Source organism: Falco cherrug, chromosome 7 (assembly GCF_023634085.1).
Source record: "Falco cherrug isolate bFalChe1 chromosome 7, bFalChe1.pri, whole genome shotgun sequence".
NCBI classification, from domain to species: domain Eukaryota; kingdom Metazoa; phylum Chordata; class Aves; order Falconiformes; family Falconidae; genus Falco; species Falco cherrug.
Window position 1 is genome coordinate 17471058 of NC_073703.1, and position 13239 is coordinate 17484296.

At 34.8% G+C, this 13239-nt stretch overlaps 1 protein-coding gene across 2 annotated transcripts in view; it reads right to left on the minus strand.

Annotated features, from left to right (window-relative positions):
* WDR72 (WD repeat domain 72) overlaps positions 1–13239 on the minus strand; it is a 129061-nt gene that overhangs the window by 89571 nt on the left and 26251 nt on the right. For both annotated transcript variants that reach the window (XM_005435496.3, XM_027800146.2), the window contains 4 exons: positions 12422–12563; positions 11678–11923; positions 10915–11135; positions 9350–9545 (listed from right to left, as the gene is read on the minus strand). In XM_005435496.3, coding sequence (XP_005435553.1) covers positions 9350–9545; positions 10915–11135; positions 11678–11923; positions 12422–12563 — 805 coding nt within the window. The remainder of the gene's footprint in view (positions 1–9349; positions 9546–10914; positions 11136–11677; positions 11924–12421; positions 12564–13239) is intronic.

Below are 13239 nucleotides of genomic sequence, written 5' to 3' on the forward strand. Positions count from 1 at the left end.
TAAAAACTGTGCAATTTATTTCCTCACAGCCACCCGATGAAACCCAAGTCTCAGTCTTCTAAACAGTTTAACTCCTAATTTCTTTCCAAGATGAGAAAAGTTTTCAGCCATACTAAGTGAGGGTCTACTTAAAAAACCCCACAACCAAATCCAAACAAAATATCACATATTCTGCAACTCATGCAGTACTTGCACAGAGTTTAACAGATGTTTTAGAAGACTTATTATTGTTAGCATCAATTATAAAAATATTGGAGCATATATAACTACGTATAAAACAGTGTTTGAAAGTGTTCCAGCATGCCTGACCATCAATATGATCAAAGGTTTGATCTATAAGACCACTACATGCAGAGTAATTTCATTTTCTCCACAGCAAAGATGTTTCTGAAATACAACAGGTTTTATGTAACAGTTTAAACTACTCAATGTGGCATTAACATTGTAAGAAATATTTTCAGAGTCCTTCTGAGCTCTTAATTATTTTTTTAAAGATTTTTGTGATAGAAGTGATCATACAGATGAATTTGACTAATGTTAGATGCTGCATATTTTTATGAGGGCTGCCAATCTCATTAAATGCCTGTTTTAATTTAGTGACACCTGTGTAGTTTTTAAATGATTAAGCTAAACTTTTCTACACTTGACAGATATCTTAAGGTGGTAAGATGGTTTTGTTTTTTTCTCAGCAGAAATGTTTCAAAACTTTTATTGTTCAGGCTAAAGTCATGAAACGCATGGGTGTTGCATAAAGTCTTCATGCCTTGAAGTATGGACTCAAAGCTGAACATCACACTTTGTGAAATACACTGTCAATGCTGATGTCTTGTTCCTACCACAATGACAATTTTAACTGAAACACCATTAACTTTGCTCAATCAAGAAAGGTCTATACAGAATGCACCCCACGTGATGACATACATACAGTCAATCTTATCACAGTGAATCAAAGTGATAGTCTTTCCCTTACCTCTATTAAAAAAACCCCAAGCTATACACAAGTAGGAAGTTATGTGGAAGTATCAATGTAATTCTAAGTTTGCAAAGACAGGTAGTAATAGCAAAGAATAATCTCTGAGTTGAAGTAGAAGGCACTTTTATGCAAGCCTCTGCTGCAGTGTACACATTAAAACTTTTTTTAAATTACATAACCCCTAGAGCATTCCAAGAATTATTCTATAGAAAGCACTGTCATTTTTAGGATTTCTGCTTTGTTTAGATGCAGAAGTTCGAAGCCAAACAATTGTAATGCTACTGCACTTGACTGGAAAATGGGAGAAATATTGTTACTAAGCACTCAGTGATAATCAACACAAATAGAAACAAAATACAAGAAAAGTATTATATTCAGAAAAGGATTCAAACAGGACACAAATAGGGAAAGCATACATGTTAAACAGTGTAAATAAAAACAAAATATTATACAAATTTATTTAGTAATAAACCTCAAGAGTTCAGAGGTACATGAAAAGAAAGCTAAATGCAGAATTTCACAAATCCAATTTGTGCAATTAGATTTGCAAAAATGGTCTTAACCTTAACACCTCTGAGCTTTTCAAAGCTTAACTTCATAAACTTATTTTCCTTCGAACACATCTCCTAAGTGTAGTTATATAACTGTACTTTAATAACTTTATTATCTATAACAATTCAATTTTATGTAGAAAACTTTACTTACACCCTTTATTTTTTATTAATTTATCTCGTACATAATTAAATGTTACAGAATATTAACAAGTAAAAGATAAGCCTCCATAAACAATTCAGAGGTGAGGATAGTCATCAAAAAAGGAAGTCAAGCAAGTACTTAATAGAAAGCTTATTGTAATATCTATAATCAAGTATCAGCTGATGAATTACATTTCCCAGCATTGCACATTTCAAGCAGATACAGGAAAATCACCACTGTCATTAAAAGAAACACAGATCAAATACTAAAAAAACAAATCACTATGATCACCATCGCTCTTATGCAGAAAGCAAGCACAACATGGGAAAAAACCACCTGTACTGAATTTGAAAGTGATATACGAGTAATTTATCTAAACTGTTTTATAAAAATGTGTTAGATATTTTCAATCAGAAAAATTAATGGAGTTTCTTGTTCCTGAAGGACTGGATACTTTTTCAGATTATTCAGTATTTTTGCAAAATTAATACATCAGGCTGTGTATAAAAAAAATAATTGTTCCTTTGTATGTAAAAGGCAAGTTCCCCCATGCTAGGGGCTTCGAACACAGCACAAAGTTTTCTGAACTTCAGTTTTAGAGCTCACAAGCCTTTTTTAAAAAACAGCTTCTAAAGAAGTAGTGAAAAATAATAAATGGCACGACTACATTAACGTGTAAAAGCACCCTCACTGGCCCCCTGAAAAAGATCAAAGGAAGACATTTTCTGCATTTTGGACAGATTCTCCTTGTCATATGTGGTACTGTTTACACTGATTATGAATTAAAGTGAGCTGTATCTGTACTTGAATTTATCCTAATATAGCATATTAGCAATAACAGTAATGACAGTGTCATAGAAAACAATGCAGTAAGACAATACCCAGTATATTCAGATAAGCCTGTAAGACAACTGAGCCACGACATCTTCTCAACGTGAACTGCAGTAACGCCCAAACACATCTCAATTCTTTTGCCTTAATACCTTGTACATTCTCGGTTCAAACTATCTGCCACCTGACTGACTGAACTGGACACAGTCTTCCAAAAACATGGTTAACTACGCATATCCAAACTATTTTTTATCAACAATTTTGATCTTTTCTAGTAAGGATTGTAAGTATACACTTAATTTTGACTATACAGGAGATCTTGACAGCAGGCATACTCTTTAGGCGTGTTTCAATTTTTGTTTCTGTGTTTGGGCTAGCATCACGCAAGAAAGTTCTCAAAATTTGCGCTCCCTGAGTGACTATGAAAAATAGAAAGTAGCCAGTGTAAAGTTAAACACATATTATAATTGAACAAAGTTTTATTAAGTGATGTTATTTTTAAACTCACGCCAAGCATGCTGTAAACCAATAAAACAGGACAAGACTTACAAGGCAAAAGGAAATAACAGAAAATCAGCAGTGTGAGCATGATGCATGTCAAGAAATTCATATTAAACTAGTACTAATTGAAAGACTAAATCTACCTCTAATAAATGAGGATTACTACCTCTGAACAAAGTCTACCCACTCCTTCCTCACTCTTAATACTTCTTGGATAGAAACATGGCTCAGTAGACACGCTACCATATGCTGTATACAGGAAAAAAACCTCCATGAATCTTTTGTTACTACATGCTATCATACTGATACTCATCTTTTTAAAAAAAGCAAAGACACCGACTGCTTAAGGAAAATGTAAAAACCATATAGATAACAGCTAATTTCCTTATTGAAGTGGATTTCAAGTGGTGGCTATTGGAAGAAATATTCTACACTTTAATTAGAATAAAATTTGTTATTGATTTTCATATTTGTCTTCTAGCACACATAAGTTTGGAACATACCCTGTACACACGCTCTATTAATGTTCTAAATGTATTATTAAATCAATATTTATCGTCATGTAAAGATATTCCACTGCAATGGAAAGTTGTCGTATCCATATATTAAAATTTAGGTAAAACACAGTAAACATAGTTCATGGCTTCTGTATGGTTTTCTATATCACTACCCACATGCACATGCAACAACATTTAAACTTAAGACAGAATAATTTTACTTGGCACTCTAAACCAAAGGCCTAAAACAATGGGATTCAATCTGCCTTATTCTAGACCTGTAATAGCAGCAGGCAATTAGCTTTTCCCTGCCCCCCACACCTTCTTTAGACTGCCCTTGTAGTCAGTGGCGAGAAGATAGAGACTTTTACTTACTCCTATTTCCTCCTGCTTATTACAAAACCGACATGAACTACTAGCTCATAGGTGTCTTAAGTATAGACAGAAGTCTCAAGTTAGATAAGGCTAATTCCTGAATTCCAGTTTAAGTCAACTACACTCCTGGTATTTAACACATTCCAGCATAAATATGCCGAAATGCCTATTTATGTGGAATAAAGGCTGCTCAATGTACTCCTGCAACTTCCCATTGACTACATAAAATAAGGCAGCTTTTGCAATCTCATGAAGAGAGGGTACAACAAGTTGCACATGAAGTAATACTGGCTTCAATTTTCATCTGTATAACAACCACCCCATAAAGTAGAAAAAACCTATTAACAAAAGCCTGCTAAAGAACAAAAATTTTTTTAAATACTTTTCAAAAAAGTGTGTCAGACTGTTACAGGAAATTGGATGATGAACTTATGTATAGTAAGTCCTTCCTCTGCTTAAGGGGTCATCTCTCAATTACCTGGTGGAAAGACAGTTTTGGAGCTAAAGTGGTACAACTGAAAGACAGTCATAGGTACTCGATGCCCCTAAACTTTTGTAAAGTCATCTGTCAAATTCCACAGAGTTATTGCTGACTACAACAGTGTAAATATTGAAATGTTCATGGAAATTCCTTAATCCACAGACTGAAATTATAAACAGACTGGCTGTTTTCCCAGTTATCCATTAACTCTAATACAGTAACACTGTTCAGATTTTTTTTGAACTGCAAACAGTGATATACGAGTCTGACAAAATCAGGTCCTCCACTGACTTTCACTTAAAGAGGCAAATCCTCAGTCATCAAGCTACCTTCACAGCCAGAAGAAAAATAAAAGAAAACCACTTTTTGACTACAGAAACAAAACCTTTACCTTATGTCCATTTTTGAAATGGAATCCAAGCACAAGGCTACCACCATAGACTTTATTCTATTTAACTGAGTCACAGAACATGCTCACAGGTAAATGTGTAGCCAAGAAGTACTATACACAGCTGCCTGTTCATTTGCCTCATCAACAGATGAAAATCATAATGAAAGGCTGCTGTGTTTCTGCAGGTTTGTCTGTGATGCGGTGTACACCTTTCCCATACAGTTGAACAATGCTTTTTCTGCCCGAGTGTCACTCGGTATCTGTCTACATGGCTCTTGATATGGGACAGGCCAGTTTCAAGGATCCATGCTATGACCACTTGTGTTCTCCCACAATACAGATATAATTCAACTTTTAACCAGCTACAGTACATCTTAGTAGGCTTTCCCAGGTATTCACCCTAGATAGCATCTTTTAGTTACCAATACCTAACAGAAACAAAACAAAATTTGTTAATGGCTAATGTAGCAAAATAACTGCACCCTTTTCTGTGTTCCAGCTATTGCTTAAGAGGTATCAATTGTAGCTCTCATTCTTGCTTTATACTAGTAATAAAAGATACAGAAACGGCAATTAAAGAAACCACACTTTTAGCTATCTGCACCCTTTCTGAATGTGTAATATACACAAGCAGTGGCATCAATTTTACTTCCTCTCTAATTTTGAAACAGGCAGCAATTTTTACAGCTAAAGGAGAGACAGTTAAAATACTTTGATTTTTGTCTCTGTGGTACCATTTCAATCCTATGCTACTAAATCTCATTAATTTACAAAAAAATCACTATACTTCAGTGTGAAGTCATCTAGCTGTACTAAATAAAGTTGCATCTGAGATTTAAATTCTCTCTGCAGACCCTTGACTTCTTTGGGCTGCCTTGGGCATTGTATGGTGATGGAAACTATTAGTTCTTATACTGAGTGCAACAATTGGCATTTTGGCCTATAGAATGAGTCAAAGTAATTTCTTCCATGTTACGCATATACAGCAGCAACACTGAATTCACTCCACAGTATTTACTGTCCAGAGATCTAGGAAAGAAATTAGTGTTTGCTTGTTTTTTTGTTGTTGAGGGGGTTTGTTTGAAAGCTTTTTTTGGTGGTTTTTTGGTTTTGGGTGGGTTTTTTTGTTTTGTTTTTAAACTAAGGAAGACCCTCATTGCACCACACTCGGGATAGAAGTATCCCCACTGTCAGGAGTTAATCCCAAGGCATACACTGGTGAAGTACCATTTAATCCTGCAAGATACCTTTCTGAGCAGTGCAGACCTGGCCTTCTCTAACACCACACATGGAACTGTCTTTTCTCAGGTCTACACAGATGACTTCTTCAAATCAACAGCCAAAAGTTTCAATTTTAAACTGACAGAATGAATTATTTAGCAATTATTTACTTGCCCCAGAAGTTTGGAATCCCTATGACCTGTCAGCACTATTTCTAGCTAATAGTATACATTCCATGAAGTTACAAGAATACTGAAAGGCTAAAAAGTTAAAAAGCTTGGAGTTTGCACTTTTTTTTTCAGATGAGGAATATATTTAAACCTTTACATTTTAACCAGAGTATACACACTTTCCATGAAAAATCTAGACCAAAGAAAATAAAGAAGCTAGGTTTGTCTTAAAAATGGGGAAGTACAAAACATAATCCCTTCAGCGCACAACAGAAGAACAGTTCTGTTGTACACCACTGTCCTCCTGCAGACAGTAGGGTGCAACAAGTCCTGCTAAAGATAGGCTTTGAGATGAACTAATGCCTCCATAGCTCTAGAAATAAGCGTTAAGAATTCAACCTTTTGTACTATGATGAATTCAACTATACTCTCGTCATTAGCATAGTTATTTTGGCTTAAAGTTTGGGGGGTTTTGTTGGTTGGTTTGAGAGGTTTATTTGGGTTTTTGGTTGGTTTTTTTTTTTAAGAAGAGAATCAAGTGTTGTGCTGACATACTGTGGGGTCCGAGTCCCCTTAAAACACAATGTCTTGTCAAGAAGCATGTTAAGACTTGCCACCTTGTGAACTTAAACCTTAATTCACATCATAGGAGCACCTGAGGAGCTGTTACACTGTATCCTACAAATATAACAACAGCACAGACTATGATGGATCAATAGCAAAGGCATCAAAGTAGTATGTATGGAAAATAATTACTGCGTGCTCAACATTGGTGTTTTAGAGCTTTAATCTCATTATTTATTTTTTTTTAACATTATTAAGTTCTGGTAGAAAATAACATGGATACCAGTTTAAAATGATAGCTATGACAAGAGATTTATAATGAAACAAAATATTCTGTGGTCCTTTACTAAATTTGCTCAATTATATTGCAGAGTTTCAAACGCACACTAATCCTTTGGTTAGAAGTTCACTCTACAAGAAATACTAATAAACATTTAGATATGATGACCTTCAAGGATGTCTCAACTCTAAAACTGACACATACGAAACAGCCTATTTACGTGTTTTTGAGAAGTGTCCTTTTTAGCTGTGAAATAAAACATTCTATATACTCCACCTAAATTTCTCAACTTTTTAACATTCATTTTTTAAAAAGCAATGAAGATGTAGATAGAAAAGGTAGAAATTGGTAGCATTTTTACCAATTTCTCCATGAAAACATGTATTAATAGTTGCTCAACATTCAGCTCCTTGCTCTAGTTTCCCTGTAGTTACAACAGCGATCTAGTACAGTAACTTTCCATTCTACCTTTAATATTTTACCACTAGTAAAGGTGACTTTTTGGCAATTGCTACAAAACAAGCAGTTAGGCAACGACAAGAATCAAATTAATTTCTCATTTTTGCTGTTTTATTTACATTATGCTAAAGTATGGGGTAGATATAATTATGGAGCAGAAATACTATTCGCCTGGAAAATGTGCATGCTGTCATTACAGGCTGGAAGTAATCATGAGATCTAGTAATACCTTTAGGAACAGAACAGAACACACTGTAGAGGAAACATTCTTCCTTTTAGAGGTAAAAGAGGAAAGTAGTTTGCAATATTGCAGATGTGCCAACAGCGACTAGTAAAATGAAGCAATTAAAGGAATGAAAAGATAAGAAGAGACCCACAAACCCTCCAGAAAGAGGACTGATCAGAAGGGTAGAACCCATGCCTCCACCTGACTGGACAAAATGCACTCAGAACTGTAATATCATGCATCTACATAAATTGTAGACTACACATAGTCTTAGATTCACCAGAAAAGAAAATTCAAAGTTAAGCAGGAAAGACCTACTAATAAAAGCAGGATAATAAGTTTAGAGCACCCTAACTTAGGGTCCAGTATTTACTTTTGAAACTGGGACCTTGTATTTTTTTTTCCCCAACAGTGCAACTAAAACTAAAATTCTAAGCCAAACTGTCATATACCCTCTCAGCAACAATAAGGCAACCAAGAAAAATAAGTACAACACTACATACAATCTACCAGTCACACCTCCTCAATTTTTTATTGATATTTTTGAACAAAAAAGATTAAAAGAATTTTTAAATCTCAAACTACAATACAAAAATAGGAGCACTTTATAAAAGAGCTTCCTATTTTTGAGTAGCTGTAGGAAAACACCAGTGTAGAACTATGGTTTTTAACTGACTATATTGTTAGATAAAAGTCTGGAATAAATTAAATTTATTTAAAGCAGCAATTCAGTACATTTCAGAAAAAAAAATAAGTACCAGAAGGCATTTACTACGCCAGATTAATGATATTAAATAGCTTACTAACATAACAGACTTTTAATTTATGTTGTGCTCATTTTGCCAACTTCTTCACTAAATACAGATGTTTTGTACTTTAAAACAAGGGACTTTTGTCCAAAGCAGACAGCCTACACAGTGTGTTGTAAAGTGCGATCTCAAGAGTTACATTAGTAAAACTGTTTTCATTAATATGCTGTGCATTTCAGTGGTTCTAGACTCATTATGCACCCACCCACCCCCTCTCGCCACCCCCAGACACATGGCTCTGAATCACATGAAAACATTGTATTGTAATATATAGTACCATTACAGCTTCTAATAATTCTGTCTGTCAGAGTTCAAATAACTATGTTTATTCCCCTTGTGAAATCAGCATTGTACACTCAAATCACCTGGCAATCTACCGCTTAACCTGAAACACTCAGCTTTAGTTTAACTAACTACACAGTTGTGAGCTTTGCAATTATCTTCCACTGTTAACTGATTATCAATTAACTCAAAAGGTTTCTCAAATTATGATTTTGCTGAAGAAAGCAGAACACTTCATGGTCTAACTTAGGATTGTTAGGACTCAAAATGTCATTCTTTTTAGTAGCTAAAGAGAGTAACGTTAGCTTTATTTATAGCTTCCAGAAATATTCTACTCTGCTCACTGCAATGTCAGCTAATCATCTGATTGTTAGGATCTGACTTAAGCTATTTATTTTATTCATGACATACCTGGAGCCACATGAAGTCTTTATTTCTTGCTTTTTTATATAACGTTTAAACTCTATAAATATATTCAATGTGTTAGCATTTCTGCTTTGGTCTTCTATAAATTAGGTTTGTATAACACAACATGACAAACAAAACTGCAGGAAAGTAAACACAGGGGGAATATTATTTTTTTTTTTTATTACCTGTTTCAATTTCCCAGATATAAACTGAATCATCTTCACATCCAACAATTAGCAGATTTTCAACAGGGTCAAATTTTATCTTCTTCACAGGAAACAGATGCTTTCTGGCATGTAAGAGACATACTCTCTTCTGAAGGTGTAAAATTGCTACTGAGTGATCACTGCACACGCAGCACACTATATTGTTGTCTTTTAACTGCAAAGCATAAAGAACTTCAGTTTCAATACTGTAACCCCAGTCATAACCATATCATTTGAACAAGCCTGGTAAAAGTTGCCCAGCGATTTCTATTCCAGAAAACACCCATTTTAGAAAACTCTGTTTTATTTCAAAAACAAGTTGGAGATGTGGGCTAACAGGCTAGCTGTACAACTGATCTCCTGACAGGAAAACATATAATCTCCTCTGATTTTTCAAATTTAAAAAAAATATTAATTTTAATAACATTTATTCATAATACTTGGCTTATCAAAGCTGTAATTATATAACCAAATATAGAGTAAGTGTCATCCTAAAAGAGAAAGCAGTAAAAAAATTAACCTTTAAACCAAACTGCTGTTTTCATGATATAAAATTATGTCAGGTCTTATGACACAAAAGCCAAGAGCAATGTATTTCCAATGAAAAATTGGGTATGTTACAACTGCATTTCACATTCTATGGACCTGATTCAGCAAAGCATTCCTTTCCTGCAAGTAATTTTTGGTGACACATGAAGGAATTCACCCTTATGTACAAATTCAGCCCTGTAAAGAAAACCAAAACACCACCCAAACAGGCTTTAAATTCTAACTAGTTTCCAGAAAAAGGGCTAAAGGGAGCCTTACAAGCATTAAGAACCTAAGCCATTGCAAAACATCTTTTGAACTACTTTGTGTTGGCTCATAAGTGAGCTAAGTCAACCATAAGTATCAACTATGTCTTCACAGGCTTTCTAAGGAGAAAAAGATTAAAGCCCAGCCCCATGGAATACCATGGGGACAGAACATGTTCATCAAAGTTTCATAGAGCATTCAGAGTACAGTAAGTCTTCTAATTTTTACTTCAAAATTCACTTAAAGAAAAACACCTGAAATTATTCCAGATCTCATAAACCACAAAAGCCTACATGCAATGGCTAACAAGGATGTGTCAGGAACCAAAATCAAGCATACAAATTTAGCTTACAATACTACTGGTCCAAATAATTTCTCACTATGTTCAAACCCCTAGCATAACCGATTACACTTTTCAACTTCAGAAGTTAGGAGATAATCAGAATAACATACAGATTGATAATCATGATATAAAAAGTGGCAAACAATGTCAAGTGCTTCAATATAATACATCATTGGTTTAGGATCATTTTTTCTGAATCACTGTAGGTATAACCCAACAAGAAATCAACCCCCTGAAATTAAAAGCAACTTTCAAGCAATACAATTAAGTGAATGTAAATTAAGGATAAAGTGCTGCAGGATAAAAGTATTGCCAGACAGATTTTTATCTCATATGTATATACACATACACACACGTATAAAGATTTATTTTTTTTTTATACATTATTTGTTACACTTTCACTTACTCTGTAGTTTTCTGGAGATCGCAAGAGCTCTGTCACTGGACCAGATTGCAGGCTAAATTGGTGTAAGATGTCTCCAGTAAATATATCCCAGCAGATCACGACAGAATCCTGGCCCCCTGATAACAGCCAGCTTGGATCAAATCTTACCGATTTATCATGAGGATAAAGTAAACAAGTGACTCTGCTACTATGACCATTCAGAACCTTATAAGGTAGATTATCTGGAACAAGATGATACATAAATTATTTCTGTTCCTTAAGAATAGGGGTTCTATATTTCAAAGTCTGTATTTGCTGAAAGTCAGGCGACTCAAAAAATTAAATACAACAATCCTTTACATGAGGATCAAAGAAATTTGGACATGTTCTTAACAGGGAGGGCAAAGGTCTTCACTCTGAATTTCATCTACAGAGATTACTGTTTTTATTCCTTCAGCAGAATGACCTTTTAGAGGCAAAAATGACAAAGATGACTACTGCCCACATCATGAAATACCACATATCTCACTTCCAGGTGGCTCCATTCCAACAGCCATTCCAGGAGTCCTAACAGTGCAAAGTACCTTGGTAGTACTAAGCTGTGATCTAACATATCAGCTACAGGAGAGAGGGCATCATAATCTTCCATTTTGCTCATTCTATCCCTGAGCGTCACACTTGTTTTTCAAAGAATTTTTACAGGGATCACTGAAGGGGATATCAGAAGTATGCAATCTTCCATGCTTGATTAAGATGAATTTGAACAAAAATTGTTAAAACTCACCTTTCACAAAAGAGATGTTTCCCAAAAGTCTTGCTCTTGCAGTTTTTAAACCTACTGTTACAAAAATTCTCCCATTTTCACATCCACACACGAGCTTATCAAGACTGGGTATGTATACAGAGGAACTGACAACTGCACTTTTGATTCCATCTTTAGATGCACAAAGATGATCAATAATGCCCTCTGACATTGAACGGTGTTTATCAAAGTTATCTTGAATACTCCATGTTGCTGTAATTGGGATCTCTAGGGGTGGGGGAAGAAAATCAGAAGTGTTTAGGAATTTTTTTTATTATTATTAAAAACCATAAACATCCAAAGCAAAATATATTTTTTCATCTCTTTATCATTTTCCTTAGCTATCCTTCCTGCAGCCTAAAGATGGAAAGTCAGCAGCTGCTATTCCAATATTAGATCACATCTCACTAAATCCTTTCTTTTATACTTCTCCATGAACAACCTTAAGCAGGCCCAGCTAAGAAAATTTTCATGACACATGGTAAAGGAACATTTATGGGCAGATGGTAAGGAAATTGGAACATTTATATGTTCAGTTCTGTGAAGATTTTCTAGACACTCGTCTTTGTTAGTGTCTCACTCCTAACTACAGGCAATCATCACACAATGAATGAATGAGCATCACCTTCTACTGTGAAAATATTTCCATGAGAATTTAAGTTTTCATTAAAATTGACTTGAAGACATCATTAAAAGGACTCTATCAAGGGCACGGAATTGCCAGACCTTTTGGCGAACCATCAAATGTTGACACAGGGACATCAGGAACATGCCACAAAGTGATTCTTCCTGAAGCTTCACCAGAAAAAAGAACCTTATAGAAAGGCTCCTTCCTTTCATTCACGAAGCCCATGACAAAAGGAAAACTCTGTCAAAACAAAAGGAAATAATTATTCTGATACAAATGAGCTGTTAAAGTAATGTAATAATTGCAAATTCAAAGGGTGGTTTTTTGTTTGTTTGTGGGGTTTTTTGGTTTTTTGTGGTGTGGGTTTTTTTTTTTGTTGTTTTTACACCAAAAGCTGTAGAAACATAAAACAATGGTTGAATCCTCACCTGTCCCTAACTCCTGCTCTGACCAGGTCTACTCTGCTTGGTGCAAGCCTCTTGAAGATCACCTCTGCTTTACCAGTATGCTTGGCTAAGCCTACATCCCAAACGGAAAGTGGAATGGGAGGGCTCCCTAGGTTCACTGTCTCTAAATGGAGAATCTATCAATAGTATCACCAGTGATACTATTGAAAAATATGAAAAAAAGCAGCATAAGTACCAAGACCAGGCTGAGAAAGATGCAGTGAAAAACTGATAATCTTCACATTAAAAAAAAAAAAAAAAAATAAAAATCAGTAAAACTTCGATCATGATAGCTTAAATTGCTACAAATAACGAAAGGTAAGAATTATGCTTTTACATAGATAGGTAATAGTCTAAAACACCATCATTCAGTCATCTGGAAAGAGAACTACAGACGTACAATATAATTGATAAACAGACTTACTGACAGGTACCTAGTTTCATTTAGTCAATGCTAAAACTTATTACAG